Source organism: Ranitomeya imitator, chromosome 6 (genome assembly GCF_032444005.1).
Source record: "Ranitomeya imitator isolate aRanImi1 chromosome 6, aRanImi1.pri, whole genome shotgun sequence".
NCBI classification, from domain to species: Eukaryota; Metazoa; Chordata; class Amphibia; order Anura; family Dendrobatidae; genus Ranitomeya; species Ranitomeya imitator.
Genome location: NC_091287.1, coordinates 33413027 through 33427115, shown reverse-complemented (window position 1 = coordinate 33427115; position 14089 = coordinate 33413027). Strand labels below are relative to the sequence as shown.

The following is a 14089-nucleotide window of genomic DNA, read 5'->3' as shown; positions in this document are numbered from 1 at the left end:
GTCATTAAACACGTTTCTCCCAGATAGAACTTACAGTATACCTGCAGGTTTCCCAGCAGAAGTGCAAAGTGCTGACGGGGATGTGAAACTTCTCGCTGACTGTGCCGACAGTGACGATAATCGCTGCATATGTTTCTATCTTTTTGTCTATTTTCAGCCATAGATTTAGTTCATTATAGATGTCATTAGATTTGCAGAGATGATGGGATATCTTTTTTGGAAGCCATTGTTATATATTTTATAATTTGTTTCTATGGTTTTCGTTAATGATTACATTGTAGTGATGAGCGAGCGTGCTCGGATAAGGTGTCGGTTGACACTCGGTTAGCACCCGAGCATGCTCAGATAACACCTTTTCAAATTTCCAATGCTCTTTTACTACTTAAATTAAAAAAAACAACCTATTCATATTTGGTTCTGCATAATCGTACTGAGAACCATATTGCCAGGTCCGTTTTACCATATCTATTTCAAAAAACTGACCGTCACATCCAAACATAGACTAGGTGTGAACAGGTGCTGACTTAGTCACCAACTCATATACAATCAAATAAATAAGGCAGCACTCTGTAGCGCCAAAACTTACAAACAAGAAATATGAAAATTGTTTACTGCACTAGAAATATGAAAAAATTGAGAAAGCTTGGCGCATAAATTTGCCAATTCATGTGTACCGGGAAGCCACGTTAAGGCGATTCTCGTTACCAGGGCCTAACAATGCCAATCCTCTCTTAGAATAAAGTCTTCATCTGTATGGGAACCTGTGAGTCTTCTCTTAGACTGAAATCTATAGCTCTGTGGAGGGGTAGGCTCCTGCTGTCTCCTGGGAACAGTGCACTAGCATCTCACTATGTGTAAGCTATACTGACCTGATCATGGAGACTATATGACTTTTGCATTATGCACTTTATCGTTTTATATATGGTTAGTTACTCTGAATTTGTTGGATACTAGATTATATATTACTTGTTCTCTGGCCCCTTATCAATATGGTCCCAGTGTGTTTATAGGAATCTTGCTTTGCTCACCTCTGTTCCATTAGGTTTCTTATTTTTAAATGTATTGTTCTCACTAAATGAAATTTTTGTGTATTATATTTTGAAGTAAGGCTCTCCTCTCTTTTTGTAAAAAAAAAAAACATTTATATGGAGTTTCTTCTAGGTTTATTCTTCGGGGTGTAATTTGTCCTGGTAATAACTATGCGACTAGCAGTGTTAACCAATTTATTTATTTTCTTTGTTCCTGTGATTTACTTAGTAACACTCCGAAATTTGTTTCCTGCTCTCCAGTGCATTGCATAATAAAATGAATGGTCTCATTCAAAAGTACAACTTGTCTTGCAAAAAAAAAATAAAGACCGCGTATGACTATGGGGGTGAAAAAAAAAAAAAAAAAAAAAGTTATGGCTTTTGGAAGGGGAGGAAAAAAACAGAAAATGGCCCTGTCGTGAAGGGGTTAATACAGATCCTGATTTATATAAATAAAGATACAGCAGATATATAAAAAATAAGTTGAACAGATTTAAGAAGTAGGTCATTTTTTTGTGGATACATTTCCTTTGTATAAGGATAAGGAACAATACATTTTCATTTCCTCTGCAGTGCCTCCAGTGGTGAAGAAAAGTATTACACAGTTCTCAGTCGAAACAGTACATGTAACGCATTAGTGTTCTGAGTCGTCCAGATTGAGGGACACTTTTTGTAAGTGCTCTCTGCTTGTTTAAAAAAAGAAAAAATCTATTTGTCATATTTGTAGAGTGCCACCCAATTGCCTGAAAGCAGCACTTCCAAAATGGTTCCTATGGATGAGAATAAGAGACATAAGGGTGTCACCTTAAAAGGAGGCATGGCTATAAGGAGGAGGACGGAAGAGGAGGAGAGTACAGTTTATGCCTAACTGAGTTACTGCAAGCGAACACCGCCATCTGCTGGTCAAAGGCGACAGTAAAGAAAAAATTGTAGTAGGAACCACAAAGTGGAATTATGTGCTCCCGGAGAAGATATTGAAGAGGGCACCAGGTCAGGTGACACGTGTGTCGCGGTTACTAATTATGAAAGGCTTCGCCCGGCCGAGAAGGGAAAAGTTGGCGAAAGAACCTGTACCAGGACATGTTGTGTGGCTGCGAGGTGAGCTTACAGCCGCCATCGCCACAGTAGGGTCCAAGAGTAGTCAGATGCCAGAGAAGGTCTGAGCTGTGTGGAAGATCAGTGAGCATAGCCAGTAGAGGACCGCGACCAGATCCGAACCAGACTCTGGAGACATGCCATTACTTCCAGCGTAGACCTAGAGTACAGGGTGTGGGCTGGGGCTGTGCTTCAGGTAATTGAGGCTGCCGGTGCGACAAGCACGCTGTGTAGCCAGTGACTGGCGTATCTAAGACTTACGACCTAGTGGGAAATACTGGTGACCCCCTGCTAGGGCCAGTGTAGCGTTCATAGGAGACCACAGAGGTTACGACGAGGACGGGCCTAGTACCGAGTGGTGCCCGTTAAGCTGAGATATGACATCATCAGCTGTGGTTTATCCGCTAGAGAATTAAGGACCGTGTACATAGATAGGACGTGGAGAAGATATCGTATTCAGTCGCGTCGCTGTGTTCTGATAGGGTCATAATATATTGTATTGACCCTGTTACTGGCACCTGCAATATTCACGCATGGGTGTGAATGACCTGAGAAGCTTTGCTTGTAAGTTGTGGCCTTTTAATAATGCAACCTAATTACAAATATTGTGGGAAGAAAGAAATCAGAGCCCAGTCCATTCCCCTGATGAGGTCCATGAAGCCAGCGCACAATGTACCGGTGTCGGCATTGTTGCTCTGTGATACGTTTCATATACATGAAGGAGGGCAGGAACAATGGCCGAATCCCTGTGCAGGAAGCCGCTGTCATTTATAGGAAGCCGAGAAGTTTGGCCTCTGAATGTAATTAAGATAAACGTGAACTTAGAATGAAAAAAAAACGAACCTAAACTTTTTCTCTGTTTTTTCACTAAGGGAAGTGTCTGTACAAAGTGGATAAGCAGTTGGCTACAAATGTCCTGTTTTAAGTCTTTTAGGGAACATTTAAACTCCCCTTCACGACCTTGTCCATTTCTGTTTTTGTGTTCTCATATTTCGCTCCCCTTCTTCCCAGAGCCATGACTTTATTTTTCCGTCAGTATGGCCATGTGAGGGCTTGTTTTTTGCTGGACAAGCTGCACTTTTGAACGACATCATTGGTTCTAGCATGTCGTGTACTATAAAATGGGGAAAAAATTCCAAGTGCAGTGAAATTGCAAAAAAAGTGTAATCCCACACTTGTTTCTTGTTTGGCTTTTTTTCTAGGTTCACTAAATGCTAAAACTGACCTGACATTTTAATTCTCCAGTTCATTACGAGTTCATAGACACCAAATATGTCTAGGTTACGCTTTATCGATAAAAAATAATAATAAAAAATTGCACAATTTTCTAATACCCGTAGCGTCTCCATTTTTCATGATCTCGGGTCAGGTGAGGGCTTATTTTTTGCGTGCCGAGCTGGCGTTTTTAATGATACCATTTTGGTGCAGATACGTTCATTTGATTGCCCGTTATTACATTTTAATGCAATGTCGCGGCGACCAAAAAAACGTAATTCTGGAGTTTCAAATTTTTTCTCGCTGTTTAGCGATCAGGTTAATCCTTTTTTTTATTGATAGATCGGGCGATTCTGAACGCGACGATACCAAATATGTGTAGGTTTGATTTTTTTTTTTTATTGTTTTATTTTGAATGGGGCGAAGCTGACATGTCCCGGCTTTAAAGTGGGCTCAGCGCCGGAGCCCACATCAAAGCAAGGGATCCAACCTCCGCAGTAATAGTACAGCGGAGGTCAGTAAGGGGTTAAGAGAACATTTAAATTGGGATGTCCTATGAAAAAAAGTATATTTTAATCAATAGATCTTTGAATAATAATAGTTTCCACAATTGGATGCGTTTTAAAAAAATGTTCCTTTGATGAGATAATCTTATAGATATGCTCCTGCTGTGTACTGTGTAATGGCTGTGTCTTACTATGCAGAGCAGCTCCAGTTCAGGGTCAGCACATACCACATCTCCTAGCCAAGAGATGATCCATCATTCCTAGCCCTATTGATTAAAATATACAGTGTTCATGGGACAACCCCGGTAAGCCATTTTCCTATATAGCGTAAATGCTGCATTTTTTGGGGGGAGGGGGAGGGCAGAAAATCTGTGTTAAAGAGAAGTGGACGTGATTTAATAAAAATTCATGCCCTCGGTGCATTTATAGATTTTATTTAATTGCGTGTTTTTTAGTGGGTTGTTATTTTTTTTGCTTATATGCGTATGATATATATATATATATATATATATATATATATATATATATATATATATATATATATATATATATATATATATATATATATATATATATATATATACACACACACAGTGGAGAAAATAAGTATTTGATCCCTTGCTGATTTTGTAGCTTTGCACACTGACAGACATGAATAATCTATGATTTTAAGCGTAAGTAGTAGTGTAGGTTTCTTTTAGCACTGCAGGGGTTAATCTGCTCACTTGAGAGCTCCTGGAAGCTTTCCTGCATTAAGGCTCTCAGCTGTGCACTGTTAGCCACTCCCATCTCCTATATAATCTGGTCCCTGGCTAGCACTCATTGTCAGAGTTAGCTTATGCTGCATGACTGTTGTTGGTTATTATTGGAGAAGGTGTTTGGTGGATTTATCTGAGACTGGTTGCTAGGTTTTGTGTGTGTGTGTTCTAATTCCCCTTTTTTTCCTACTTTGGTTTAACACCATCCTCAACTCCCCGGTGTATGATTGGTATTTTCCATTATCCCTGTTTGTATTACCTTGTTAGTCTAGTTGGTGTATTACGGTACACTACTACTCCCTTCTTCCCTGGGTTGGGGAGGGTTAAAGACTGAGGGCAGATTCAGGAGCTTGGGCAAGGTAGGGTGGCCCTAGCATCTTCACCATCAGAAGTAATCCGGGGAACAGGGCGAGCTAGGGCACCACTAGCGTTAGGGACAGGGAAGGAACCTCTGGTCCCGAGACACCCAACAAGTCGTGACACTATAGGACTGTTGGCAATAACTGATCGCTGTACTCTTTTTCCTTCAGTCCCATAGACAATGATTGCTGGAAATGAACCAAATACTGGCTAAAAACTCCCCAGTACACTAGGAATACTTTTTAGGTTTGCTAACCTTTACCAACCCCCCAGTGATATCTGATGATGATAACATTTACTTCCAGAATCCTTCTTTTTTTCCCTAGAGAGATATGTGCGATGTTTCAACCCTAACATAACTCCCATTACCTCAGCCTGTACGGTTGTATTAACGCCACGGAGTTTAATCATCAGTTTTAAAGAGCGAATGAAGCTTCATGGTGGCCTGAGCAGCCGAAATGTCAGCAGCGTAATATAGCTGCGCAATACACGAATTGGACGATGATTCTAATTTAAGTCTCCGTTCTCTAGGCGACCATATTATTTCTATGTTATCATCACGCTTGGCTATGAAAAGTCCGGTGCCTAGTAAAAACCTAGATAAAGAATACCAAAATAATGCAAATACCACCTCACAACAAAAGAAAAGTCAAATAATGTGAATGTACTCACTTTATTTGACTTTTTTGCGGGGGGTAGTGGGGTGGTATTTGCACTATTTCCGTGGCGTTAATGCAACCGTAGAGGCTGAGGTAAAGGGAGTTATGTTAGGGTTCATATCTCACTAGGGAAAAAAAAAAGGATTCTGGAAGTAAATGTTATCATCATCACATATCACTGGGGGTTTGGTAAAGGTTGGCAAACCTAAAAAGTCTTCCTAGTGTCCTGGGGAGTATTTAGCCAGTATTTGGGTTATTGTCTACGGCAGAGGTCCCCAACTCCAGTCCTCAAGGCCCACCAACAGGTCATGTTTTCAGGATTTCCTTTGCATTGCACAGGTGATGCAATTATTACCTGGGCAAGACTAAGGAAATCCTGAAAACATGACATGTTGGTGGGCCTTGAGGACTGGAGTTGGGGACCCCTGATCTACGGGACTAAAGGAGAAAGTCGAGTACATCGATCAGTTATTGCCAGCAGTCCCATAGTGTCACGACTCTCTTGTTGGGTGTATAGGACCAGGGGCTCCTTCTCTGTCCCTAACGTTAGGGGTGCCGTAGCTTGCCCTGTTCCCCGGATTACTTCTGATGGTGAAGATGCAAGGGCCACCTACCTTGCCCAAGCTCCTGAATCCGCCCTCAGTCTTCACCCCTTCCCAACCCAGGGAAGAGGGGAGTAGTAGACCAACAATATCAAATTGATGAAAGTGAAAGTAACCCTTTAAGGGGTTAGAGCTGAAGCTTACTTCACCAGCAATACTGTACATATAGTAATTGCAGATCGGGCCATAGTCTTTGTGGGCAAGTTGACAGAAATTATATACTGCATTAGGCTGCAGAAGCTTCGAAGACAGGAAAAAAGATATAAAAAGTCATTGAGTAAGATGTATAATATAATAAATCATGACGCCTATTGACAGACCATTAAATATACATTAGTACGAAAAATGACTGAAAGCGGGCAGACTCGCCTAAACTTGATTTTAATAAAGTTCTGTCATTTAAAATGCGGCAAGCAGAATTATAAATTGGTTTTAAAATTACCTTTTCATTTTCTCCTAATTACAGCTGCCCGGCATTGTGTGTCATGATCATTATTTCATTAGAGATCTATAACATTGTGTGGACATGACGAATGATGGGGGCAGAGATGATGAAATGAACATTAGAGCCTTCCAAATATTGAAGGACACATGTTATCCCAGCTGGATAAAGGGACGTACTACATCAATACACACACTGGGTACAAGGAAGCTTTAAGGAGTTTTTTTCTCATTGTTATTATATTAAGAAAAAATGCAAAGTACTCATAAAACAAACAACTTTGCCATTTACTTGCCATTAAAAATTCTTTCCCTTCTCGAGAACTGAGGGATTTTACATTTTATTTTTTGAGAATATAACTTGTATCACATTATATGACCTGTATATTTCACCAGTTTCCCCTCTGCAGGCTTTACTTCTAATTTTCAGTTGTCTCCGAGCTACTGGGTTGAGCCTAGCTGCCTTTGTTTCCCATACCCATCACGCACAGAGGGATTCCTGTTCTTCTATCTCTATGTAGCACATCTTGAGCATCAGCATGGATGACATTATAGAGCTGTGTAGCTGTGAATCCAGCACTCGGATGAGATAAACACTTACTAGAACAGACACAGACATGAGGGATTCCTGCTCTTCTATCTCTATGTAGCACATCTTCAGCAGCAGCAGCAGCAGCAGCATGGATGACATTATAGAGCTGAGTAGCTGTGAATCCCGCACTGGGGTGAGATAAATACTTACTAGAACACGCACAGACATGAGGGATTCCTGCTCTTCTATCTCTATGTAGCACATGTTCAGAAGCAGCAGCAGCATGGATGACATTATAGAGCTGAGTAGCTGTGAATCCAGCACTCGGATGAGATAAACACTTACTAGAACAGACACAGACATGAGGGATCCCTGCTCTTCTATCTCTATGTAGCACATGTTCAACAACAGCATGGATGACATTATAGAGAGCTGTGAATCCAGCACTGGGGTGAGATAAACACTTACTAGAAAGTCGTGAAAAGAGTGAATGACCAGATCAGTAGATCAGAAAGGAGGTGAGAGGAGGACAAGTGGCTTATAAGTGGAGAAAAGCAAATTTCTCTTAAGATATGTTACATAGTTTATGACATTGTTTAGCTGGGTTGCTGTGAATCCAGCACTGGGGTGAAATAAACACTTACTAGAAAGTCGTGAAAAGAGTGAATTACGAGTTCAGTAGATCCGAAAGAAGGAGAGAGGAGGAGAAGTGGCTAATAAGTGGAGAAAAGCAAATTTCTCTATTAAGATATGTTATATACCGCAGTTTCTTTTTTACTTGATTTAGGAAAAGTTTGTTCAAGCGACAGTGAACAGTGTTTGACAATGTCGTCCTGACTTTAGCAGATATTACCTGCAAAAAGCAGATGGTCGATACTAAAGATTCTAAATCCCAGGATTATTTGTAGTAAACCTGTGCTGAATATCAATGTCACTGCAGATTCTACATGGGGCCTTCCTATTGCTTCTACATTTATAAGCCTCAACTATAGAAACCCTGAATACAGCCTGCGAGGAATGATGTCTGCAGGCCTCGTCCTTCATCCACAGAAATTACAAATGCGAGCAATTAAAACTAATTAAAATAATGGCTGTATTACACAATGCTGATTATCCGTGTGTGATGTCAGTGTGTATGACCTCACCACGTAGGGAGCTAGGAGCATGCTATGATGTGCAGGGAGATGCAGATCTGGATATTCTCCACTTGTAAGAAGGGATTTATTATTGAAACTCGAGTTCAAACGAGAGAATTATAGCAAAGTTTATAAAGAGATCAGGAAATCCTAAAAATTGCCTATCTAATGTGGCATGCAAAAGTTTGGGCACCCCTGGTCAAAATTACTGTGAACAGTTAAACAAGTTGAAGATGAAATTATCTCTAAAAGGCTTAAAGTTAAAGGTGACACATTTCCTTTTGTATTTTAGGCAAGGAAAAAAAAATAAATAAAAAAAAAATATATATATATATATATATATATATATATATATACATATACAGTGGGGCAAAAAAGTATTTAGTCAGTCAGCAATAGTGCAAGTTCCACCACTTAAAAAGATGAGAGGCGTCTGTAATTTACATCATAGGTAGACCTCAACTATGGGAGACAAACTGAGAAAAAAAAATCCAGAAAATCACATTGTCTGTTTTTTTTAACATTTTATTTGCATATTATGGTGGAAAATAAGTATTTGGTCAGAAACAAACAATCAAGATTTCTGTCTCTCACAGACCTGTAACTTCTTCTTTAAGAGTCTCCTCTTTCCTCCACTCATTACCTGTAGTAATGGCACCTGTTTAAACTTGTTATCAGTATAAAAAGACACCTGTGCACACCCTCAAACAGTCTGACTCCAAACTCCACTATGGTGAAGACCAAAGAGCTGTCAAAGGACACCAGAAACAAAATTGTAGCCCTGCACCAGGCTGGGAAGACTGAATCTGCAATAGCCAACCAGCTTGGAGTGAAGAAATCAACAGTGGGAGTAATAATTAGAAAATGGAAGACATACAAGACCACTGATAATCTCTCTCGATCTGGGGCTCCACGCAAAATCCCACCCCGTGGGGTCAGAATGATCACAAGAACGGTGAGCCAAAATCCCAGATCCACGCGGGGGGACCTAGTGAATGAACTGCAGAGAGCTGGGACCAATGTAACAAGGCCTACCATAAGTAACACACTACGCCACCATGGACTCAGATCCTGCAGTGCCAGACGTGTCCCACTGCTTAAGCCAGTACATGTCCGGGCCCGTCTGAAGTTTGCTAGAGAGCATTTGGATGATCTAGAGGAGTTTTGGGAGAATGTCCTATGGTCTGATGAAACCAAACTGGAACTGTTTGGTAGAAACACAACTTGTCGTGTTTGGAGGAAAAATAATACTTAGTTGCATCCATCAAACACCATACCTACTGTAAAGCATGGTGGTGGAAACATCATGCTTTGGGGCTGTTTCTCTACAAAGGGGCCAGGACGACTGATCCGGGTACATGAAAGAATGAATGGGGCCACGTATCGTGAGATTTTGAGTGCAAACCTCCTTCCATCAGCAAGGGCATTGAAGATGAAACGTGGCTGGGTCTTTCAACATGACAATGATCCAAAACACACCGCCAGGGCAACGAAGGAGTGGCTTCGTAAGAAGAATTTCAAGGTCCTGGAGTGGCCTAGCCAGTCTCCAGATCTCAACCCTATAGAAAACCTTTGGAGGGAGTTGAAAGTCCGTGTTGCCAAGCGAAAAGCCAAAAACATCAGTGCTCTAGAGGAGATCTGCATGGAGGAATGGGCCAACATACCAAAAACAGTGTGTGGCAACCTTGTGAAGACTTACAGAAAGCGTTTGACCTCTGTCATTGCCAACAAAGGATATATTACAAAGTATTGAGATGAAATTTTGTTTCTGACCAAATACTTATTTTCCACCATAATATGCAAATAAAATGTTAAAAAAACAGACAATGTGATTTTCTGGATTTTTTTTTCTCAGTTTGTCTCCCATAGTTGAGGTCTACCTATGATGTAAATTACAGACGCCTCTCATCTTTTTAAGTGGTGGAACTTGCACTATTGGTGACTGACTAAATACTTTTTTGCCCCACTCTATATATATATATATATATATATATATTTTCATCTTTTACATTTTAAAAATTATAAAAAGAAAGTGGGCCTATGCAAAAGTTTGGGCGCCCTGCATGGCTAGTATCTAGTAGCGCCCTCTTTTGAAAGTATCACAGCTTGTAAACGCTTTTTGTATCCACCCAAGCAGGGCCGGCTCCAGGTTTTTGAGAGCCCCGGGCGAAAGAGTCTCAGTGGGCCCCCCCTTTAACACATACCCCGATTCATGATCGCATATAAACACAGCCATGTAGTATATAACACTGCCCACGTAGTATATAGCAGCCCATGTAGTATATAGCAGCCCACGCAGCATATAGCAGCCCATGTAGTATATAGCACAGCCCACGTAGTATATAGCAGCGCAGCCCACGTAGTATATAGCAGAGCAGCCCACGTAGTATATAGCAGCGCAGCCCACGTAGTATATAGCAGCGCAGCCCACGTAGTATATAGCAGCGCAGCCCACGTAGTATATAGCAGCGCAGCCCACGTAGTATATAGCAGCGCAGCCCACATAGTATATAGCATCGCAGCCCACGTAGTATATAGCAGCGCAGCCCACGTAGTATATAGCAGCGCCACTCACTCAGGCACTGATAGGAGCTCCTCCTGAATCTGCCTCATAACTTCAGCAGCACGGCAGCCAGCCAGGGGCGGAGAGCATGTTATCTCCTGCTCTGCTCTCTCAGCTGTATCTATGACAGCGTGAGTGGGCCCCCCTCTCTCCCCAGGGCCCCGGCATTTGCCCAGGTGCGCCGGGTGCTGACGCCGGCCCTGCACCCAAGAGTCTTTCAAATCTTGTTTGAGGGATTTTCCTCCATTCTTCCTTGGAGAATTCCTCCAGTTCTGTGAGATTCCTGGGTCGTCTTCCATCTTCTGCTATTTTGAGGTCTGGCCACAGATTTTCAATGATATTTAGATCAAGGGACTGTGAGGGCCATTGTAAAACCTTCAGCTCGCACCTTTTGAGGTCGTCTATTGTGGATTTTGATGTGTGTTTAGGGTCATTATCCATTTGTGGAAGCCATCCTCTCTTCACCTTCAGCTTTTTTACAGATAGTGTTGTTTGCATCAAGAATTTTGTTGAAATTTCATTGAATCCATTCTTTCCATTAACCATGAAATGTTCCCTATGCCATTGGCTGCAACACTACCCTGTTATGATAAGGCAATTCAGTACCACAATGGACATAGAGGTCAGAGCACATACAGTGACCTGACAATAACCCAAAAACATTGAACGAGCTCTGAGACGTGGGAACTCTGCTGACCGCAATCCATAATCCTCTCCAACCACACTAGAGGCAGCCGTGGATTGCGCCTAACGCTCCCTATGCAACTCGGCACAGCCTGAGAAACTAGCTAGCCTGAAGATAGAAAATAAGCCTACCTTGCCTCAGAGAAATACCCCAAAGGAAAAGGCAGCCCCCACATATAATGACTGTGAGTTAAGATGAATAGACAAACGTAGAGATGAAATAGATTTAGCAAAGTGAGGCCCGACTTTCTGAACAGAGCGAGGATAGGAAACGTAACTTTGCGGTCAACACAAAACCCTACAAAAACCACGCAAAGGGGGCAAAAAGACCCTCCGTACCGAACTAACGGCACGGAGGTACACCCTCTGCGTCCCAGAGCTTCCAGCAAGTAGGAAAAAACAAATAGACAAGCTGGACAGAAAAAAACAGCAAACAAAATAGCAAAGCGGAACTTAGCTATGCAGAGCAGCAGGCCACAGGAACGATCCAGGAGGAAACAGGTCCAATACTAGAACATTGACTGGAGGCCAGGATCAAAGCACTAGGTGGAGTTAAATAGAGCAGCACCTAACAACTTCACCACATCACCTGAGGAAGGAAACTCAGAAGCCGCAGTACCACTTTCCTCCACCAACGGAAGCTCACAGAGAGAATCAGCCGAAGTACCACTTGTGACCACAGGAGGGAGCTCTGCCACAGAATTCACAACACTACCCCAAAGCATGATTGAACCACCCCTATGCTTAATGGTTGGCGAAATGTTCCTTTCCTGAAATTCTGTGTCCTTTTTTTCTCCACATATGCCTTTGATCATTGTGGCCAAAGAGTTATATTTTACCCTCATCAGTCCACAAGACTAGTTTCCAAAATGCATCAGGCTTGTTTAGATGTTCTTTTGCATACTTCTGACTCTGAAGTTTATGATGAGTATGCAGGAGAGGTTTTCTTCTGATGACTCTTCCATGAAGGCCACATATTTTGCAGGTGTCTCTGAGCAGTAGCACAACGTACCACAGCCCCAAAGTCTGCTAAATCTTTTAATTAAAAAAATATTAATGCATATGTTTTATCATCTGTAAACCTCCTTTAAGTAAGACGAAACCTTGGACAATCACTGCTTTCTGTTTTTTTGCAGCATCGCTGTTGAAGGGGCTGAAGCATGCAAACATAGTGCTGCTGCACGATATCATCCACACCAAGGAGACCCTCACCCTGGTCTTTGAATATGTGGTAGGTAATTCTTAATTGCATATATTGTACTGTCAGCTAATTGCATGTAAAAGTGCCAATGTAGCGACTCCACTTTATTGGTAATATATTTGCAAGCTTTCAGATCACAGGGGATCCTTCTTCAGGTCAGGTTTTTTCTGGTTAGTCAATAAAGGTATCGCTCCGAGAATTACTTTTGCCATTTGTGGGCATAAAAGTATTTACATCTATTTTTGTGGCTAACACCGTACCACAATATAATTAATTTTATATTTTATGTCTTTCATGAATGTTATTAGGGAATAAAGATTACTATATAGTTATTTATTTATTGGAGTTTGCTAGAAGATTTTTTTTTTTTTTACTGGTGTATCTTTTTTGTTTTCTAAATATAGAATATAAACGCTATAAATCATTACACAGATCTGTTGGACCTCATGGGGATATTGTACTTACGGTATTTTAAAAATGCGTGTCAGCATGGCTGTATTCTTATGCTAAAATTATATGTATCTAGCTATAGAGTGAGAGAGCTCATGGCTAGTGATGAGCGAGTATGCTCGTTGCTCGGGTATTCACGAGCATGCTCAGGTGTCCTCCGAGTATTTTGGGTGTGCTCAAAGATTGTTTATGTCTCCGCAGCTGCATGATTTGTGGCTGCTAGACAGCCTGAACACATGCAAGGATTGCCTGTTTGTTATGGAATCCCCACATGTATTCAGGCTGTCTAGCAGCCACAAATCATGAAGCTGCAGAGACACAAACATAATCTCTGAGTACCCCCAAAATACTCAGAGAACACCCGAGCATGCTCGTGAAAACCCGAATAACGAGCATACTTGCTTTTCCCTACTTATGACTCCAAATGTATTGTCTCTGCACACACTTTCCAACAGGTGCAGCTTGCTCTGAGCATAGTGAGATCTCAGTAGCAGGGAGGAGGGACAGTGAGGAGCTGTCAGTCAGATTAGGTGGGTAGAGATTCTGCAGCAGCAGTATGGAAGAGGGACAGTGAGGAGCTGTCAATCAGTCTAAGTGGGTGGAGAGTCAGTACGGAGAAGGGACACCAAGGGTCTGTTAATCAGACTAGGTGGGTGGAGATTCTGCAGCAGCAGTAGGGAAGTGGGACAGTGAGTAGCTGTCAGTCAGACTAGGTGGGTGGAGATTCTGCAGCAGCAGTAGGGAAGAGGGACAGTGAGTAGCTGTCAGTCAGACTAGGTGGGTGGAGATTCTGCAGCAGCAGTAGGGAAGAGGGACAGTGAGGATCTGTCAGACTAGGTGGGTGGAGATTCTGCAGCAG

At 41.8% G+C, this 14089-nt stretch overlaps 1 protein-coding gene across 5 annotated transcripts in view; it reads left to right on the top strand.

Annotated features, from left to right (window-relative positions):
- Positions 1 to 14089, top strand: part of CDK14 (cyclin dependent kinase 14) — a 521480-nt gene that overhangs the window by 175041 nt on the left and 332350 nt on the right. For all 5 annotated transcript variants that reach the window (XM_069729432.1, XM_069729431.1, XM_069729435.1 and 2 more), the window contains one exon: positions 12716 to 12810. In XM_069729432.1, coding sequence (XP_069585533.1) covers positions 12716 to 12810 — 95 coding nt within the window. The remainder of the gene's footprint in view (positions 1 to 12715; positions 12811 to 14089) is intronic.